At 56.9% G+C, this 15,857-nt stretch overlaps 1 protein-coding gene across 4 annotated transcripts in view; it reads left to right on the plus strand.

Moving 5' to 3' along the window:
- Positions 1–15,857, plus strand: part of BIN3 (bridging integrator 3) — a 44,004-nt gene that overhangs the window by 26,078 nt on the left and 2,069 nt on the right. For 2 of the 4 annotated variants that reach the window (XR_004483672.2, XM_004270656.4), the window contains exons 3-8: positions 3,972–4,012; positions 4,375–4,436; positions 6,991–7,127; positions 8,010–8,050; positions 14,016–14,157; positions 14,386–14,520. Coding sequence is in view for 3 of the 4 variants with exons in the window: in XM_004270656.4 (XP_004270704.1) it covers positions 3,972–4,012; positions 4,375–4,436; positions 6,991–7,127; positions 8,010–8,050; positions 14,016–14,157; positions 14,386–14,520 (558 nt within the window). In the remaining variant the exon portion in view is untranslated. Of the gene's footprint in view, positions 1–3,005; positions 3,070–3,971; positions 4,013–4,374; positions 4,437–6,990; positions 7,128–8,009; positions 8,051–14,015; positions 14,158–14,385; positions 15,809–15,857 lie in introns of those variants that run through there. The other 2 variants (XM_033429743.2, XM_049711698.1) reach the window with 2 other exon arrangements.

The following is a 15,857-nucleotide window of genomic DNA, read 5'->3' on the forward strand; positions in this document are numbered from 1 at the left end:
ACCTCCCTCTGCAACCGGATGATGGAAGACTTCGCACATTGAAGCAAGGGTTTCCCTGGGTCTCGCACACACCTAGATTCCCAGCTAGGCAGGCGCTCTGGAAGGTCAAGGCAGATGGGAGTCCCTGCAGGTTGCGCCTTCACCTGAGAAGGGTTTTCACGTGCAAAGTGGAGGGACCCTTTGTAACAAACCAAAGGCAGGCTGCTCTCTACCCTGAGCCACCCTGGAAGAGGAGTTTCTCAGAAGGCACAAGGCTCGCTCTGCCTCAGATCCAATCTGGCTCCGCTTAGCCCCGGGATTAGAGCCTGGCCCTGCCTGCTGGCCTCCCTCTTCCCTTCACCATGAGTGTGAGTGGGTGGGAACTCAGCCCACTATTCACTTAACAACCACCGAGCTCCTGCTGTGTGGCAGCCTGACCTAGGCCCTGGGGACAAGCTGTGAGCAGCACGGCCCCTCCTGCAACCCTGAGCCTCCGAGAATGCAGGGGTTGCTGAGGCAGTCTCGGTGCTTGACCCTCCCTGCACCGACCTCGCCAGGCTGACCCAGCCCACCCTGACCTGCCGACAGTCGTGCACATGTGTTTACACTTGCATTGTTGACTGGGGTCCAGTTGCCTTCTTGGCAAAGGCATCAAGCATCCAGAGATGTTCAGATCTTTTGTATTTGGCTCCTTCCCTCTGCACGGATATACCTTGGAATGAGACTCCAGTGTGTCCCTTGATCCCCTCAGCCGTTGTCTGAGGGCCTAGAATCCCGGTGCTGTGCCTCTCAGATCTTTCCCCTGGGGAGGAGAGAGACCTCAGGAGCAGTGAGCTGTGGAAGCAACGCCAGCTGGCTACCGACAAAAGAGGTGAAGCGTTCTTGACCTTCTCTTAGGCTGTCAGATGGCCTTGAGCTGGGAGAGCAGAAGACTCAAGCTCCCACCCCGACACACTTCTCCGCTTCCAGCGTGAGACCCTGAGTTTCTCCTCAGCCAGTTGGAAACCTGCGGTCCTTCTCTGTGCAAGTCCCAGCAGTGGCAGCCCGGGAGACCAGGTGTTCCCTGACATCCCACACAGCACGCTGGGGATTGTGCAAGAGAGCGAGGGGAGCCTGGCCCTCGCCTCCCTTCTCGCCCACCCACCCCCAGGGTACCTGCTCTCTGCTCTTGGTCTTCAGGAGAGCTGGACCCTGGCCAGGGCATCCTTAATTTCAACTTCATCTTTTCGGCAGAAAAAATACTTGTGCGACGTAAAGACTTAGCTCAGCTGTCACATCCTACGAAGTAAGAAAGGAGACATGTCCAGTGGAGGGAGGCCCCTCTGTGGCCCCAGGCACAGGGCCCAGGCTTTACCCCACCTGCCAGCTGACTGAGTGCTCTGTGCCAGAGGGTCACAGACCAGTCTGCTTCCTCAGACCCCCGGTCCTCTCACCACCCCAGTGGAGGGGAGCAGGGAGACCCCGTGTGTAAGCCGGGCGCTGTGCTCTGTGCTCTACACATACTGCTCGTTAATCCTCCAAACAAGCCAGCAAGGCTGATGCTGTCAGCCCACTGCCTTGTCAGCCACCTGAAATTCCCATGGGCTGAGACCAAGTGAAGCTATCCCATTTTATTAGAAAAGAAACCGAGGCTCAAAATGTTGGAAATGTTTCTAAAGCTCCTCATCTAGTATCAGAGTTCATATCTGTCTGCTTGCTCCCCTCCACCGCCTTCCCCCGGGCGCTGTTGAAAAAAGGACTAGACTAACTTCAGTGCGGACTCCAAAGGGCAGGGCGAGGCCCATTTGCTCCAGAACAAATCTCCCATCCACGGTCACACCAGCAGCTGTTCAGACCTTCAGCTAAGACTCTGATTCCTGTCCAGCTACAAATCCCCCGACTTAGGTAGCACTTTAAACTTTTATCAGGCACGTGCACTTTAGCGGGAGTGGATTGTGAATTTTTTCTTGAGAGAATCTTTTGGTGGGTCATACAAAAGGTGATGATGAAAATGTTGGGTTCCCAGATGGAGAAGAAGTGGGTCTGTTGAAAAGAGAGGAAAAGACTGTAGGGCAGAAGGCTAGGGCACCAGTGATTGATTGGTTGATTTCGCTGCACCACATGGCTTTGGGATCTTAGTTCTGGGACCAGGGATTGAACCTGGGCCCTCGTCTGTTAGAATGCGGAGTCCTAACCACTGGACTGACAGGGAATTCCCAGTGATGAGTTTTACTTCACAACTTTGTAGAAGGTCCCAGATGTTAGGATCATAATGTAAGGGGAAGACCATATGTTTCTGCTTCTGAGTTTTACAGTTCAAATGAGTGCACAGGCTTCAGTAGTTGTGGCTCGCGGGCTTAGTTGCTTCGAGGCACTTGGGATCTTCCCGGACCAGGGCTCAAACCCATGTCCCCTGCATTGGCAGGTGGACTCTCAACCACTGCACCACCAGGGAAGCCCCCGTGTCTGTTTTATTCACCAGTGTATCCCTGGCACCTGGCAGAATGCACTACACTTAATTGGTGCTCAGTAAATGTTTGTGGGATTAATGAATGCAGTTTAAAAAAAAAAAAAGGCCTGGATTAGGAGTCTGAATTGTAGCCCTGCTTTGCCACACACTAGCTCTGTGTCCTGATGTAAATCACTTCCCCCCTCTGGGTGGCATTCTCATTTATCTCGTGAAATAATTGGCCTGAATAATGTTCTGCCAGTCTATGACTGTCAAATTTACCTTAATCCAAACATGGAGCATGAGGCCAACGGGTTTTAGAAGACTCCTGGTGAGGCACAGCGGGGCTTTGATGATCACTGCAAATTCACACTCCTTCACCTCCAGCCTGTAATAGCCAGGATTTACGGCTCTCCCTGGTGGGAGTCTCGGGGCAACCGCCAGGAAGTGCTCTCATAGGTCATGGCTTTAGTTCATCAGCCAGAGCTTTTCCCCCTTAGGTAGAATGACGGTAAAGGGCGCAGGCCTGGGAGCCAGGCCTCCTGGCCCGTGTTCAGACCCCAGACCTGCCGCTTACTAGTGGTGTGACCTTGCTCAGGTGACTCCCCCTCTGTCCCAGTGACCTCAGTGCGGTGAGGGCCGTCAGCGCACCTGCCTGCCAGGTGAGTGATGGAGGAGAAGCCGGTCACGGGAGCATGTGGTGCCTCAACAAGGCATGCAGGGAGCTGTTCGGCCTCCTTGGAAGAAGACAAAGCAGAGGCGGGGGCTCCGTCCTCCTATCGGCCCTCAGACATCAGGACTCCGCAGACCACTCTCCTGCGACCGTTGCCTGGGCCCCACTTTACAGATGGAGAGATTCAGGCTCTAGAAGTGCAAGTGACTCTCCTGGCTTCACCTGCCCTGTAGGCCGAAGAACTGGGGTCAGGGCGCATACCCACTCGGTCTAAATATCAGGGAAATCTGATGACTCGTCCAGAATTTAGAGAGCCTTGCCCGAGTCGATAATCGTATCTGTGATGGCTGCATCCCAGCGCACAGAGCGGGGATACCTGGTCTTTCTTGATCCACCCTGAACGCAGCAGGTTCTGGACCTGTGAGGAAACCAGGACCGGGAGGGGAGGGGAGCCGTTCCAGCCCCAGAGCTGCTGAGCGGCAGGGACAGGACCGGACTCCAACCCGCCCGCTTTCCTCCGTGCCCTGCCTCTTCCCCGATGATGAGTTTCCATCACACTCTGAGCCCCTTACCCAGACCCCGCAGGGGAGGGGAGGGAGCACAGCCCAGCCTCGCTCCCTGAGGTGGAAGAACAGAGCCAGCCGGGATCCGCTGGTACCTGCCTGGCTGGCCCGTCTGGGAGGGGCGTCCTTTGACCTAAGTCAAACACTTAACTAATTTGGGAACACAGGGCTTCTGTCATGAACGGTGTGCTGGTGCTTGTGTGGACTGGATGGTGGTGTTTTCTGCAGAAGGGGGTGCGGGGAGGGTGTGGAGGGAGTTTCGTAGGTGACAGATTTTCTCCAGCCTGCTGTCATTCCTCCAGTGATTGAGTTGTCGCTTCCCTTACAGGTGGAAAGAGACTTTGAAAGGGAGTATGGAAAACTCCAGCAGTGAGTGTCAACCCCCAGAAGGGAGGGCAGGGAGGGGGCTGCTCCGAGAAGGAAAAGAGCCTTCTGCCCGGGCTGCCTCGTCCGCTCACCCTGGGAGCTGAGGGCAGCTCAGTTCACCACCTGCCAGAAATTCTCCCCCGGGGTGGTGGCTCTGTGACAGTCGTTAACTCAGCCTTTGGGTGCCTCGCGCCAAGCTCGCGGTGGCCCTTCAGTCAGTGGGGACATCCGCGCAGAGCAGGCCCTTCCTCCTCCTGGCAGGCGACCTGAGTGTCGCGTGGGGCTCGGCTCAGGGGGATGGGCAAAACGGGGGCAGAAGCAGGTGGGTGATGCCAGGTCCCCAGGCCCGTGTCCCTGCCTTGCAGGCTGGAGGAGCAGACCAAGCGGCTGCAGAAGGACATGAAGAAGAGCACGGACGCCGACCTGGGTAGGCGTCCCGTCCCCCGTGCCCGGCCTGGACGGGGGAGGGGCAGAGGTGGACACCCTCCTCGCTCAGTCCCTTTGGGGCTGGCTTAGAAGAAAGTGCCCTTAGTAGGTGCCCCGCAGATGTCCCTGAGAAGTGGCTTGCGGTCGCCCTTCACTTAGCAGATCACCACTCCCTGCTTTCCCTGGGGCGGCAGCAGCCACCACTGGCGGGTGGAGGGCAGCTCCCGTGGTCTGTGCCCCAGAGCCTCCGGCCAGTGCTCCTCCAGAGGATGGGGGGCGGGGGGGGGGGTCTGGCCACGACCGCCCCTGCTTCTGACCCCGGCGTCTCCAGACTGTGTGTGTAGCAAGCCACGGGTCTGATTTTCAGTCTGTCCGTTATTTGTTTTGTAGTTAGCTCTGAGTTGCCTGGGTTCCATCTTTCGTTGTGGCTCCCGCTGTCTTTCTAGTAGGGAAATGCTGTGGCCTGTGCTTCTCTTCCTTCCTGCTTTTCCACACAGCTGCACTCTCAGAGCGTGAACGGAAAGGACAGAACGTCAGGGATCTATGAACTGGAGTCTGGCTGTAGAGAGTGTAGGTTTTTAACAAAGAAATCAGGACAAATGGGTGACCCCTGGCACCTAGGATTTCTGGCTGCTTCTGGCCCGAGTCAGACGTGGAGTCTGGGCAGCGGAAGCCCTCCTGAAACAGTGGTGCCCTCACCCACCCCAAAGCCTGCATCCCCCAGTCCAGGCCAGAGAGCCTCGCACACTGTTGGCTGGGGCATCAGAGTCAGTGAGGGCCTGCTGCAGTGTGGGTCGCCCGGCCCACCCCAGGACTCTCTGATTCATCAGGTCTGGGTGAGGCTTAGGGACCCCACTTTGAGAACCACTGCTCCACACGGTCGGGGGGAATCAAATTACACCTTTCCTGGTCTTGGAAACTCCTGAGCTGCTGCCTGGACAGGATCTCACATCCAAAGCTGTGGGTCCAAAATAAGACCAAGTAGGCGTGACCAGACCCTGCCAGGTCCTCGTCGACCCCTGCACTCCCAGGTTGTGTCAGGGCTCTAGAGACCCACGTGCGGTCCAGGACTCCTGGGCTCCCTAAGGTACGAAGCCCGCCAGCCTCCTGGTTTGTGCTGGGCTGACCATGCCCCTCCCCTGTCACTGTAGAGGTAGAGCAAGGGATGTGAGCTGCTGCAGAGGAGAGTGGAGGCCACGGCACCCTGCTGTGTTCACACAGGCCGGCAATGTCTCGGGGTGGGGCTCCCAGACGAAGGGCCGCCCCGCAGACTCTCACCGTTCATTGACTTCAGATGGTTCTAGCAAAGAGACATTGGCGTGAAGATGTGGAGGCGTTAGGAAAGAAAAGGAAAATTGGGAAGAAAGTCTTCCCTCCCAACCCCTGACTTTTGGGGGTTTTCCCTCAACTATTAAAAAAAAATTAGGGGAAGAAATTTTTCAAAAACATTTCCAGTTTTGTCCTCGTTTTCTATCTTTTAATTACGCAGTCTGTGACCGTTTCATAATCCAGTCAAATGACACGTGAGTTTGCTCCTAAGCCTACAAAGTCACTTTACTTTTTTTTAAGAGGGTTTTTGCCTCCGTTGCTTCAACATCTCTGGGAAGTTTACATTTCTAGTCTTCTCTCATATTTTGCCCTTTTGCTAGGGGGCTGCAGCACACCCCCAGATTCAAGAGAAATCAAGGTATATAACACTTAGTAGTGTGCTCTGGTTTCATTGGCAGCATTTTTTTTTTCTTCACGGTTTATGCAATAATGGTGTGTGTTACAGTTAATAGCATCTTAAATTTAATGACATAAAATAAGAAATAGATCAAAAACACGTTTTCCCGTGAGCCCCTGAAACTAGTACAGACACTGTGGGGCAAGCAAGGCCCTTCTCCAGCCTTTCCTGCCCCTCTAGGATTTCGTTTGCTGGTAATGGAGGCCTGAAAACTCTCACGGGACCAAGAACTCCAAAGCTGCCAACAGGTTGCCTCGCCATACCAAATCCGGCCTAGTTTTGTCAATAAAGTTTTATTGGAACACACCCATTCTTTGGGTGTCATCTATGGCAAAGTTGAGTTATTGAAAGCCTAAAATCTTATCTCTAGCTGTACAGTAGGTTTGCCTCTCTGGTGTAGATACCATGCTACTCTTTCTGTGAGGGAGCCCCAAACCAAGCTTCGCATCCAAACTGCCTGGAGATTTTTTTTTTTTTAATGCATATTCCTGGATTCCAGGCTTACTGAAATAAATCTTTGGAGCTAGAAATACGTACTTCTTACAGCTTCCCGCCCAAATGATTCTGTTATAATCCAGAGTTTGGAAAGTAAGTCATTGCAACAGGTAAATCTGCTCAAAAGAATTACCCAGAGCAGTATCAGGAATGCACATTACACCATAAGGACTGGTGTCTTGTGCCTCTGGGGTACTGTGTAGTTTATGGCCTGTGGCCATGGATGGAGGTCGTCCGGATGCAGGCCTCTGGCCCCAAGGACGACAGGGAGTCCTGAGGACAAGACCTTGAAGCATGCCCTGTCATTGGTTCACTGAGCTTTGACTTCTTACAGCCATGTCCAAGTCCGCTGTGAAGATATCCTTGGACTTGCTCTCCAATCCCCTCTGCGAGCAAGACCAGGACTTTCTGAACATGGTGACAGCCCTGGACACGGCCATGAAGCGGATGGATGCCTTCAACCAGGAAAAGGTGACTGGGGTCTTGGTCTCCCCCTCCTCGAGGCTTCTTTCTGGGCGGAGTGCTGCATGGAGTCCTTATCGGGGCTTGGTCTCCTCTCTGGACACCTGAGTGTCCCAGCCCTGTGAGCTCTCCCCTGGCCACCCTGCCCCCGCACCGGCTGCTTCCCGTAGCTCCCACTAGCTCACATCACTCACATGGGGCCACGAGGGAGACTCAGGCCGGCTCTGCCCACCCACGCCTGTAGCCCCTCAGACTTGCCCGCCCAGCCTCCTCACTGAGCAAGGCCATCATCGGCTTCACAGAATGAGAACTGACCCGGGACAAGGCCGGTGCGCCTTGTCGCCCTTCAGGCTCCCCGGTTGTCATCTCTGCCTCACTCCAGCGGCAGTTAGGGGTGTCTCCCTGCCTGGGGCTCTCGGGGTACCCCTGTCCTGCTCCCTTTCTCTTCTCAGGAACTTGGAGGCTCCCCCTTTTGGGAAGAGTCTGGCTTCCCCCCAGTTTTTGTTTTTGTTTTTTATAATTTTGGCTGCGTCGGGTCTTCGTTGCCGTGCACGGGCTTTCTCTAGTTGTGGAGAGCGGGGGGCCACTCTTCGTTGCGGTGCGTGGGCTTCTCATTGCAGTGGCTTCTCTTGTTGTGGAGCACGGGCTCTATGCACGTGGGCCTCAGTCGTTGTGGCATGCGAGCTCAGTAGTTGTGGCTTGCAAGCTCTAGAGCACAGGCTCAGTAGTTGTGGCGCATGGGCTTAGTTGCTCCGCGGCATGTGGGATCTTCCCGGGCCAGGGCTCAAACCCGTGTCCCCTGCATTGGCGGGCAGATTCTTAACCCCTGCACCACCAGGGAAGCCCTGGCTTCCCCCCAATTTTGACGCCATCGGGTTTTTCTTTTGACAGGTGAACCAGATACAAAAGACTGTGATTGAACCCTTAAAAAAGTGAGTAAAGGTCATCGGGGGGACCACAGGCCTGAGGGCAGTTACTGGACAGGCAGGTCAACCAGCCACTTGGGGACCTAATATTGTTTCTGGCAGCCTGTCCCCAGACTCACACGGGGTGGACAGGAACCTCCAGGGGACACCAGCTCCCTGATCTGTGGCCCTGGGGTTGACACTCCCGGTAGCTCCAGAGCACCTGCCTGGCCAGGCATGCTCAGTGGTGGCAGGGCCTGTCTGATCCTCCACAGTGGCCGGCCGGCGCTCCTGTGGTCATTCTGCCATTGTCCCTTTGTTTCTGACCGAGAACCAGTGGGACCAGAGCTTGTGGAGTTAAGCTAGCAGAGATCTTGGCCGGGCCTCCACGGAGATGAGTGAGGCCTTTCATCTCGCTCGGCCGGGTTGGGGGAAGCAGCTGCCTGCCGCACGTGGCTTTTGAAGCGGTGGGGGGGCGGGGGGGGGCCGCACACGGGAAAGGGCACTGCAGCGGGGTCCCGCCTGGGAAGGTCCCCCGATTCATGACCTGCCAGGGTCAGAAATTCTTCTGTGAGACTCATCTTCTGTCCAGCAGGCTCTGGTCAGTGATCAGACAGGCCTATTCCCCGGGTCCCCTAGGGGGGTGGCGCTGGGCGGGAGACAGGCAGGAACATTGCCTTGAAGCTCCCGAATCACTTCATCTTCCTCCCTGGCCTCTCCCAGCTCGGCTCCGGCCTAGAGAGGCTCCCGCTCCAGCCCAGCAGCTGCACTTTATTACCTCTTCTGTGGTGGTCCCTGGCAGTTGCCTCACCAGGGCCTGGGTAATGAGGCTGTGCTAATTACCATGAGGCCTGGATCAGGGCCTGGAGGGCGATGGAGAGAGCAGGTTTTGATCCTGTGACCCCTGGCGTTCAGGTTGTTGAGCTCTTGTTCCCTGTTCAGGTCCAAGGGGTGGGGTTAGGCAAAGCTCTTTCTAAGCTGGGCTGTCTGGAGGCTTAGCCGTGGAGGGCAGGCAGAACCTGGCCCGCAGGGATTCCTCCCCGCTCCTGCCCCGGGCCCCTGTCCCCAGCCCCTGCTCGGCCCCAGGTCGCAGTGTCATGTGAGGAGCAGGGTGCTGGGCAGGCCAGTAGCTCAGGAGGGAGCGTTGGAAAGAGCTCCGCTGCTTGTAGCTCTGTGACCCCGTCTCCAGGCCTGAGGGTTCAGAACTGGGTGGGAAGGACCCCTGGCTGAGCTGACCGTGCCCACGGGGGTCCCAGGGGCTGCCACGGAGGCTGCCGTGCACACCTATGGCTGGCAGAGCTAGGCAGGGGACACCGGCCCAGAGAACTGGGGACTGACTTCCGCCTTGATTTCACCACCACCGAGGCGGGCCTGAAATCTGATGCCTGGCTTCTGGAGCCAAATGGAGAGAAATCGCGGCTGCTTCCCACCACTCCAGCCGCGCACCACCTGCCAGGAAGGTGGGTGAGTGGCCGAGGGGGTGGCCACCATCTCCGCAGCAGATCCGCTGACCTCTGCCCAAGCCCCCCAGGCCTGCCTGCCTGCCTGCCCGGCTGGCTTCTTTGTATCCCGTGGCCGACATGCGATCTCCCCCAACCACATAAACCCGGCACTGCCTGTTGCCGCCTCTTGCCAGGAGAGAAGCTCCCAGGGACCCCAGCACCGGAAACAGGAAGCTGCAGCTTTCCTGTCCTCTGATGAGGAACATCGCCACATGGCCACCCCGCCGCCCCCGGCCTCCCCCCAGGGAGCTCGGCCTCTAATCCCCCAGTCTCTGGGCCGTGTTCACAGGGTGGGATGGGGATGCTTTCAATTTCCCTTTCCTGGTGGGTGGAAGATCCCGGCTGTGTGGGCACAGATTGAGGAATGGCAGGCATGCCCCACCTCCCAGCCAGCCTCCCTTCCTCCCCCTTTCCCTCCGCCTCTTGATGCCTCTTCACCCCACGCTTACCCTGAGGAGCCATTTGCCGCCCCACCTTAGGACAGGCAAGAAATGGGCAGAGCTTCAGGAGCGCCTGGGGTAGGCCCAGCCCTGTCCTCCCTTCTCTGCGATTCAAACTTTAGGAGCTTAGGATGTAGCGCAGAAGCCATGCGGCATCCCCCGAGAAACGGACCAGAATGATAACTGCCGAGGCGGGGCAGTGCATTGGAGTGGGGAGAGCCCTGGACAGGACAGGCCTGTGCCTCCAAGTCTCTTCCCCTTCTGCGGAAGCAGGAACGGAGCTGAACTCTCAAAATGGCAGAGCCGGGCACTCCCCTGAGCGGAGAGGGAGGTATCGTGGGCTGGAGTGGCGCTGTATGTGGAGGGCAGAGTCCCTCCTGGGGTCCTAACCCAGGGACTCCCATGTGCCCCTCACCACTAATTATCAGGGGGACGCCGGGCACTGAGCAGAGAGGCTCTGGGCCCGCAGCCTTGCTCCTTCGTGGCAGCCCCATAAAAGTGCAGGCTTGGTGCCCCAGGGAGAGCTGGATCACCCCATCCTTGTCAGGTCAAGTCAGCAGGTACCCTGTCAGGTCCCAGGGGCATGTCTGGAAGGGGCCCGGGCTTTGGGGACCAGCCTATGCTTGTCCTTGCCTCCCTGCAGCTTCCCTGCCCTGACGAGAAGGTAGGGGCAGCACTAAAACACCCCACACGAGGAGGGGTGTCTGCTGCCAGGAGCCCCTTTCCCCGAACAGCACCCTGGTGTTTATACCCCCCGGCACGTGGAGCTGGCAGAGTTCTTCCTGTTACTTCTAAGCGGAAAACGAGGCGGTGTGGCCTCAGTGGGGCAGTGACCTGAGCCAGGGATTACAGAGTTCGGTCCCCACCCCCCCTTTTGTCAGCTACCTCCGATTACAGTGTCTGATCTCCCCTGCCTGACCTTAGCTTCCCTGCTTTACTGTGAGAAGGGCGTGACAGCTACCCGGGCGGTCCGAGGCCCAGGGCCCAAGGAGTCACGTCCCTCGGCAGCGGCGGACATCAAGCTGAGCCCTCCGCGGCCTCTGGGTTCAGCTAAGGGTGCCGTCTGCCGTGGGAGGTGGAAGTCAGCGTGCTGACCAAAGTTTCCCTCGGGCCTCACAGAGCAGCCGCTTCCTCCCCCCAGAGGATACGTGGCCTTGCTTCCGGAAGGCTGAAGGTAGTGTCCTGTGGACACACCCGTCCCCTGAGGTTGCCTGGAAATCAGTCAGCCCTGGATCCACGCCTTCTCCCCCTGGCTCAGGAGCTGCCCTGGGGCTGGATTTCTACACCCTCTGTAGGCCAGCCCAGTCCCAGCATGTTGTAGTCAGCCTTGTTGTATCCGACCCTGGCCCTGGAGATAAAGCCCAGTGGACTTTATGGGGGGAAGAGGGTTGTGAGCACTGGCCCAAGTGCTGCCGGGGTCAGAGTATCGAGAGCTGCTTGACCACCCGCGGATGACGCCCGTGCCGCACATTCCTTCCTTACTCGTGCCACCCTCCTCCCCGAGGACGTGGGGTGCAGGGGGAGGTGGCGTGGCGGCTTCCCAGGCCCAGGTGCACCTGCTCCCCTGAGCCACATGCCTCTCCGCCGGCGAGGGAGAGGGGCTCACCTGGCATCCGAGACCCCGTCGTAGCACTGCCTGAGGCAAAAGCAGTGAAGTGAGTCCAGCTCCCCCAGAGGGTCTCAGCCGTCCCAGGCGTGTTCAGCCCTACCCCAGGGGGACCTTGTGTCCTGGGCGTGGCTGGTCCAGTTTGCAGAGCACCAAGTAGGCCTGCGTCTTCTGCCCGGCAGAGCAGTCATTCAGGGGTTGATTGCAGTGTAGAGGGGCCTGCGACTGAGGATTCGGAGAGGATTCGGAGAAGCGTGGGTGGTCTGGCCCACGTTAGCATCTCCAGCTACGTGGTGAGCCCATTACGGACACCCAGAGAGTGAGAAGAATCCGCTTTAGTGGCCTTTCTATCTGTTTCATCAAACTCTGCTGCCTGGGCCTATAGCTTTGTTTGGGGCATTATGCGTCAGTCAAGTGTCTATCCTCTGTTCTCTGGCAGAGGTATTCATTACTCTTATGTCACGTGGACTCTTGATTTGTTGAGGCTTTTTCCTGCCCCATCTTTCATCTTCTCTGAGTTGCTCTGGGAAGAACCGACTCTGCTTCTGGTCCTGGGTCTCCCTCTGTGTGCTTCGCAACCCCCCCGAATAACCACTGCACCGTCACCTCGGCTTGAGGCCGGGGCTCCACCGGCCACTCGGGCTCCCAGCTGCGAGATAGACGCTCCAGCCCCTCAGGCTTTGTGTTCAAGGAAGCTGCCCCATCTTCTGTCCAGTTCCAGAAAACCTGCTTGCAGGCTGGCCTGGCCTCCTCCCACACTCATTAGTCAAGGAGAATGCAGCATTCCTGCCTGGGATGCGGTCCTGCCCTGGGTCCACCCCAAGACTGTGTTGCCCTTCCCAGTCAAAGAAGATCCTAGTTACAAAGATTACGCCCATGGTGCCAAAAATGCCAGAGCCTCTGCTACTGCTCTTTCTGAACAGCCACCCTAGCACTGCCCTGTGGTTCTTGTAGTCCTGGTGGGGCAGGAAAAGCTCCTGCAGTCGTTTTCCTCAAACATTTGGTTTGACAGTTTGGCTGTTTCAACAGTAGAGCATGAGGATTCCTGTTTTTCCGGCAGAGTTGGTAGAAAAGGCTGGGAGTAGCTTGTCATCATTTAATAGGAGTAGAGTCGATTTACAAGGTTGTCTTAGTTTTGGGTGTACAGCAAAGTGATTCCGTTTTTTATATATAGTTATAGATATACATGTATATATATGTGTATATACAGGTGTGTATACATGTATATGTACATGTGTATGTGTGTATATATATTTTTCAGATTCTTTTCTGTTATAGATGATTATAAGATATTGAATATAGTTCCCTGTGCTATATAGTAGGACCTTGTTGTTCATCTGTTTTATATATAGCAGTGTGTATCTGTTAATCCCAAACTCCTAATTTATCATTTATCCCTCCCCCGCCTTTCCCCTTTGGTGACCGCAAGTTTGTTTTCTATGTCTGTGAGTCTGTTTCTATTTTGTAAATAAGTTCATTTGTGTCATATTTTAGATTCTACATATAAGCGATATCATATGATACTTGTCTTTCTATGTCTGGCTTACTTCACTTAGTGTCATAATCTCTAGGTCCATCCATCTTGCTGCAAATGGCATCACTTCACTTGTTAATGGCTGAGTAATATGGGAGTAGATTTCGGTTGCAGGTCTGTCACCTGCTGTTGGCAGCATGAGGTGGTAGGGAGGTGCCAGAGGGAGAGCTGGGACACTTGAGTTATCTGCTGGACTGTCACTACCTAATTGTGACCTTGGACAAGTCATGTCATCTCCCTGGTCTCAGTTTTTTCACTTTTCTAATGGAAGATGTTGGACAGAAGCTTGATCTCCCAGCTTTTCTGATACCGCCCTCAAAGCAGCTGCCCTTGGCCTAGCTCCTGGAGCACCCCTGGGTCTGGGCCCACTCCCAAGGGGTGCTGTCTCCATCTGCTCAAATGGCTTCCTGAGCTCTGTCCACCCCTGTTCCTCCGTGATTGTCCAGAGAGCTCTCCTGGCTCTGCTAGCTCATCTGTCGTTTGTTTCTTCTGAGATGCCTGATGCTAATTAATAGAACCTGAATCTTTTTGTACCAGGTCAACAGCATGGAGGAGCTGTACCAGGTCAGCTCCTCCATGCTGCAGCATAGGTCTCTGAAACGCGGGGTGGGGGCTAAAGGGCAGTGGCAGCATCAGTGGCATCATGCATTCATGACCTGCTGAGTCTTACCCAGGTCGGTGGAGTGGCCCTTACCCTGTCTTCCTTGCCCTGGCCTTACCCCAAGGCGACATTCTCAGCCTGTGCCCCACCAAGGCCAGGGCCCCATCTATCTCGTTCACAGCAAGATCCCCAAGACCTAGAACAGAGTCTGGCGCTTGGTAGGCGCTCGATACATATTTTTGAATGAGTGGTGAGCTGCCAGCCTGCAGCTCCAAGAACAGCCAGTCTCCAACCCACTGTGGCCGGCAGGTTTGGCAGTGTCTTCCCGAGCCTCAACATGGCCGTGAAACGGCGGGAGCAGGCCTTGCAGGACTACAGGAGGTTGCAGGCCAAGGTGGAGAAGTACGAGGAGAAGGAGAAGACAGGGCCGGTGCTGGCCAAACTCCACCAGGTACCGGGGAGAAGGGGCTGGGGCTGGACAGGGGGCCACGTGGTTCCTCCTTCACCCAGGGACAGGAGGCCAAGTTCCTCCTTCACCCAGGGACCAAGACACCGGATGTCCTGACTCCCCCCACCACCACCATACACACACACACAGCACCTCCACCACCCCCCGTGCCCCACTCAGGAAGCTGGATGAGCCAGCAAGAGCTGTGCCACCCAGAGTCTTGCTCCTCAGGCCCGAGAAGAGCTTCGGCCTGTGCGGGATGACTTTGAGGCCAAGAACAAGCAGCTCCTGGATGAGATGCCGCGGTTCTACAACAGCCGACTGGACTACTTCCAGCCCAGCTTTGAGTCCCTGATCCGAGCACAGGTGAGGCCGCTGCCACCCCGCATGATGGCCCAACACTTCTTCCCTCGGGAGGCAGTCGCGGGCTTTGGAGACCCATCTCATGCCAGCCCCGCCCTGCTCCCCACACCGGAAGCGGGGCTCAGTCACTCTCTGCCCCCAGCCCTGCCCCCGAGGGAGGAATGCAGGGCGCCCCCGGTTGTTGGCTGGAATTCCCGTTTCGGTCTCTCCGTTGCTCTTTGGTTAATCCCAACTTTCACATGAGGTCCCTTGTCGTCCAAGAGTTCTTCGCTGAAGTTCTCTCTCTCCATGAGCAGCAAGAGGAAACCAGGCCGCACCTCCAGCGCCTCACCCTGATGGGCAGGTCGCTTGCCTGGCGGGCCCAGGTCAGGGACAGGGGCCACAGGTGAAGGCCTTTTTCCGAGGACCCTGCACCCCCTCCCCTCCCTAGTCAGTCCTTCTCTTTTGGTGGAAGACTAGGGGGTGTCTTGACTTTTAGCAACCCTTGGAGGGGTCCCTAAACCCCGGCGAGAGCCATGCGCAGGGCCCCCACCTGGGCGCCAGGCCGTGGTGCATCTTCCAGCGGAAAGGCGCTCGGGTTGGGCGCGGGTGGATGTGCACCATGGTAGCACCGGGCCCGAGACCCCATGCCTCCTGCTACTCAGGGGTGTAAAGACAACGTGTGGCTCCTGCCCTCCTTCCCCTCCCCACGTCCTTCAAGCCCTTGGCAGGGAGTGTTCTCCCCATCTGTGAAAGAGAAAAGGTTGAGGTGCCAAAACCAAGAGGTCTTCTCCACGTGGGAAACACCCCCCGCCTCCCGCCCGCCAGGTGACTGCAGGTGCTCAGCACTCTGCCACCTTCCCCACCAGGTAACAAAGCTGAAGGCTCAACATGTCCCCGTCTGCCTCCAGCCCGCCTCGGCGCTGGGCCTGAGTGTCTGGCGCCCTCCAGTGGGCACTCTCGTTCTTACACAGTCCACAATCACAGATACCCAGGAAAAGCCTGGTTCCTGCCTCCCAGCCTGTGTCTTCAGAGAACACCAAACCCCATGGGAATCATGGGATCCGGACACTTGGGATCAGGACCCCTGAGCAGGATTAATGTTGGATCCGGGACTTGTTAGTGACCGTGTCCTTAGGGGCTCAGGGAAAATGAGGCAGAGAGCTACGTGCATAGGGACGTGGAAGGTTCCCACGCTTGCCCCGAGAGCACAGCCCCTGGAGCTGCGGGCTTCCTTTCAGCAGCTTGGCCTGGGCCGGGGACGGTGTGTTTCAGGAGACCTGTGACTTCCCTGTCCTGTGCCGCTGCCCCCTCCACCCTGTTGCTCACCGGAGACAGCTCCAGGCTGCCCAGGTTGGGAG

This window comes from Orcinus orca, chromosome 6, assembly GCF_937001465.1.
Source record: "Orcinus orca chromosome 6, mOrcOrc1.1, whole genome shotgun sequence".
Lineage (NCBI taxonomy): Eukaryota > Metazoa > Chordata > Mammalia > Artiodactyla > Delphinidae > Orcinus > Orcinus orca.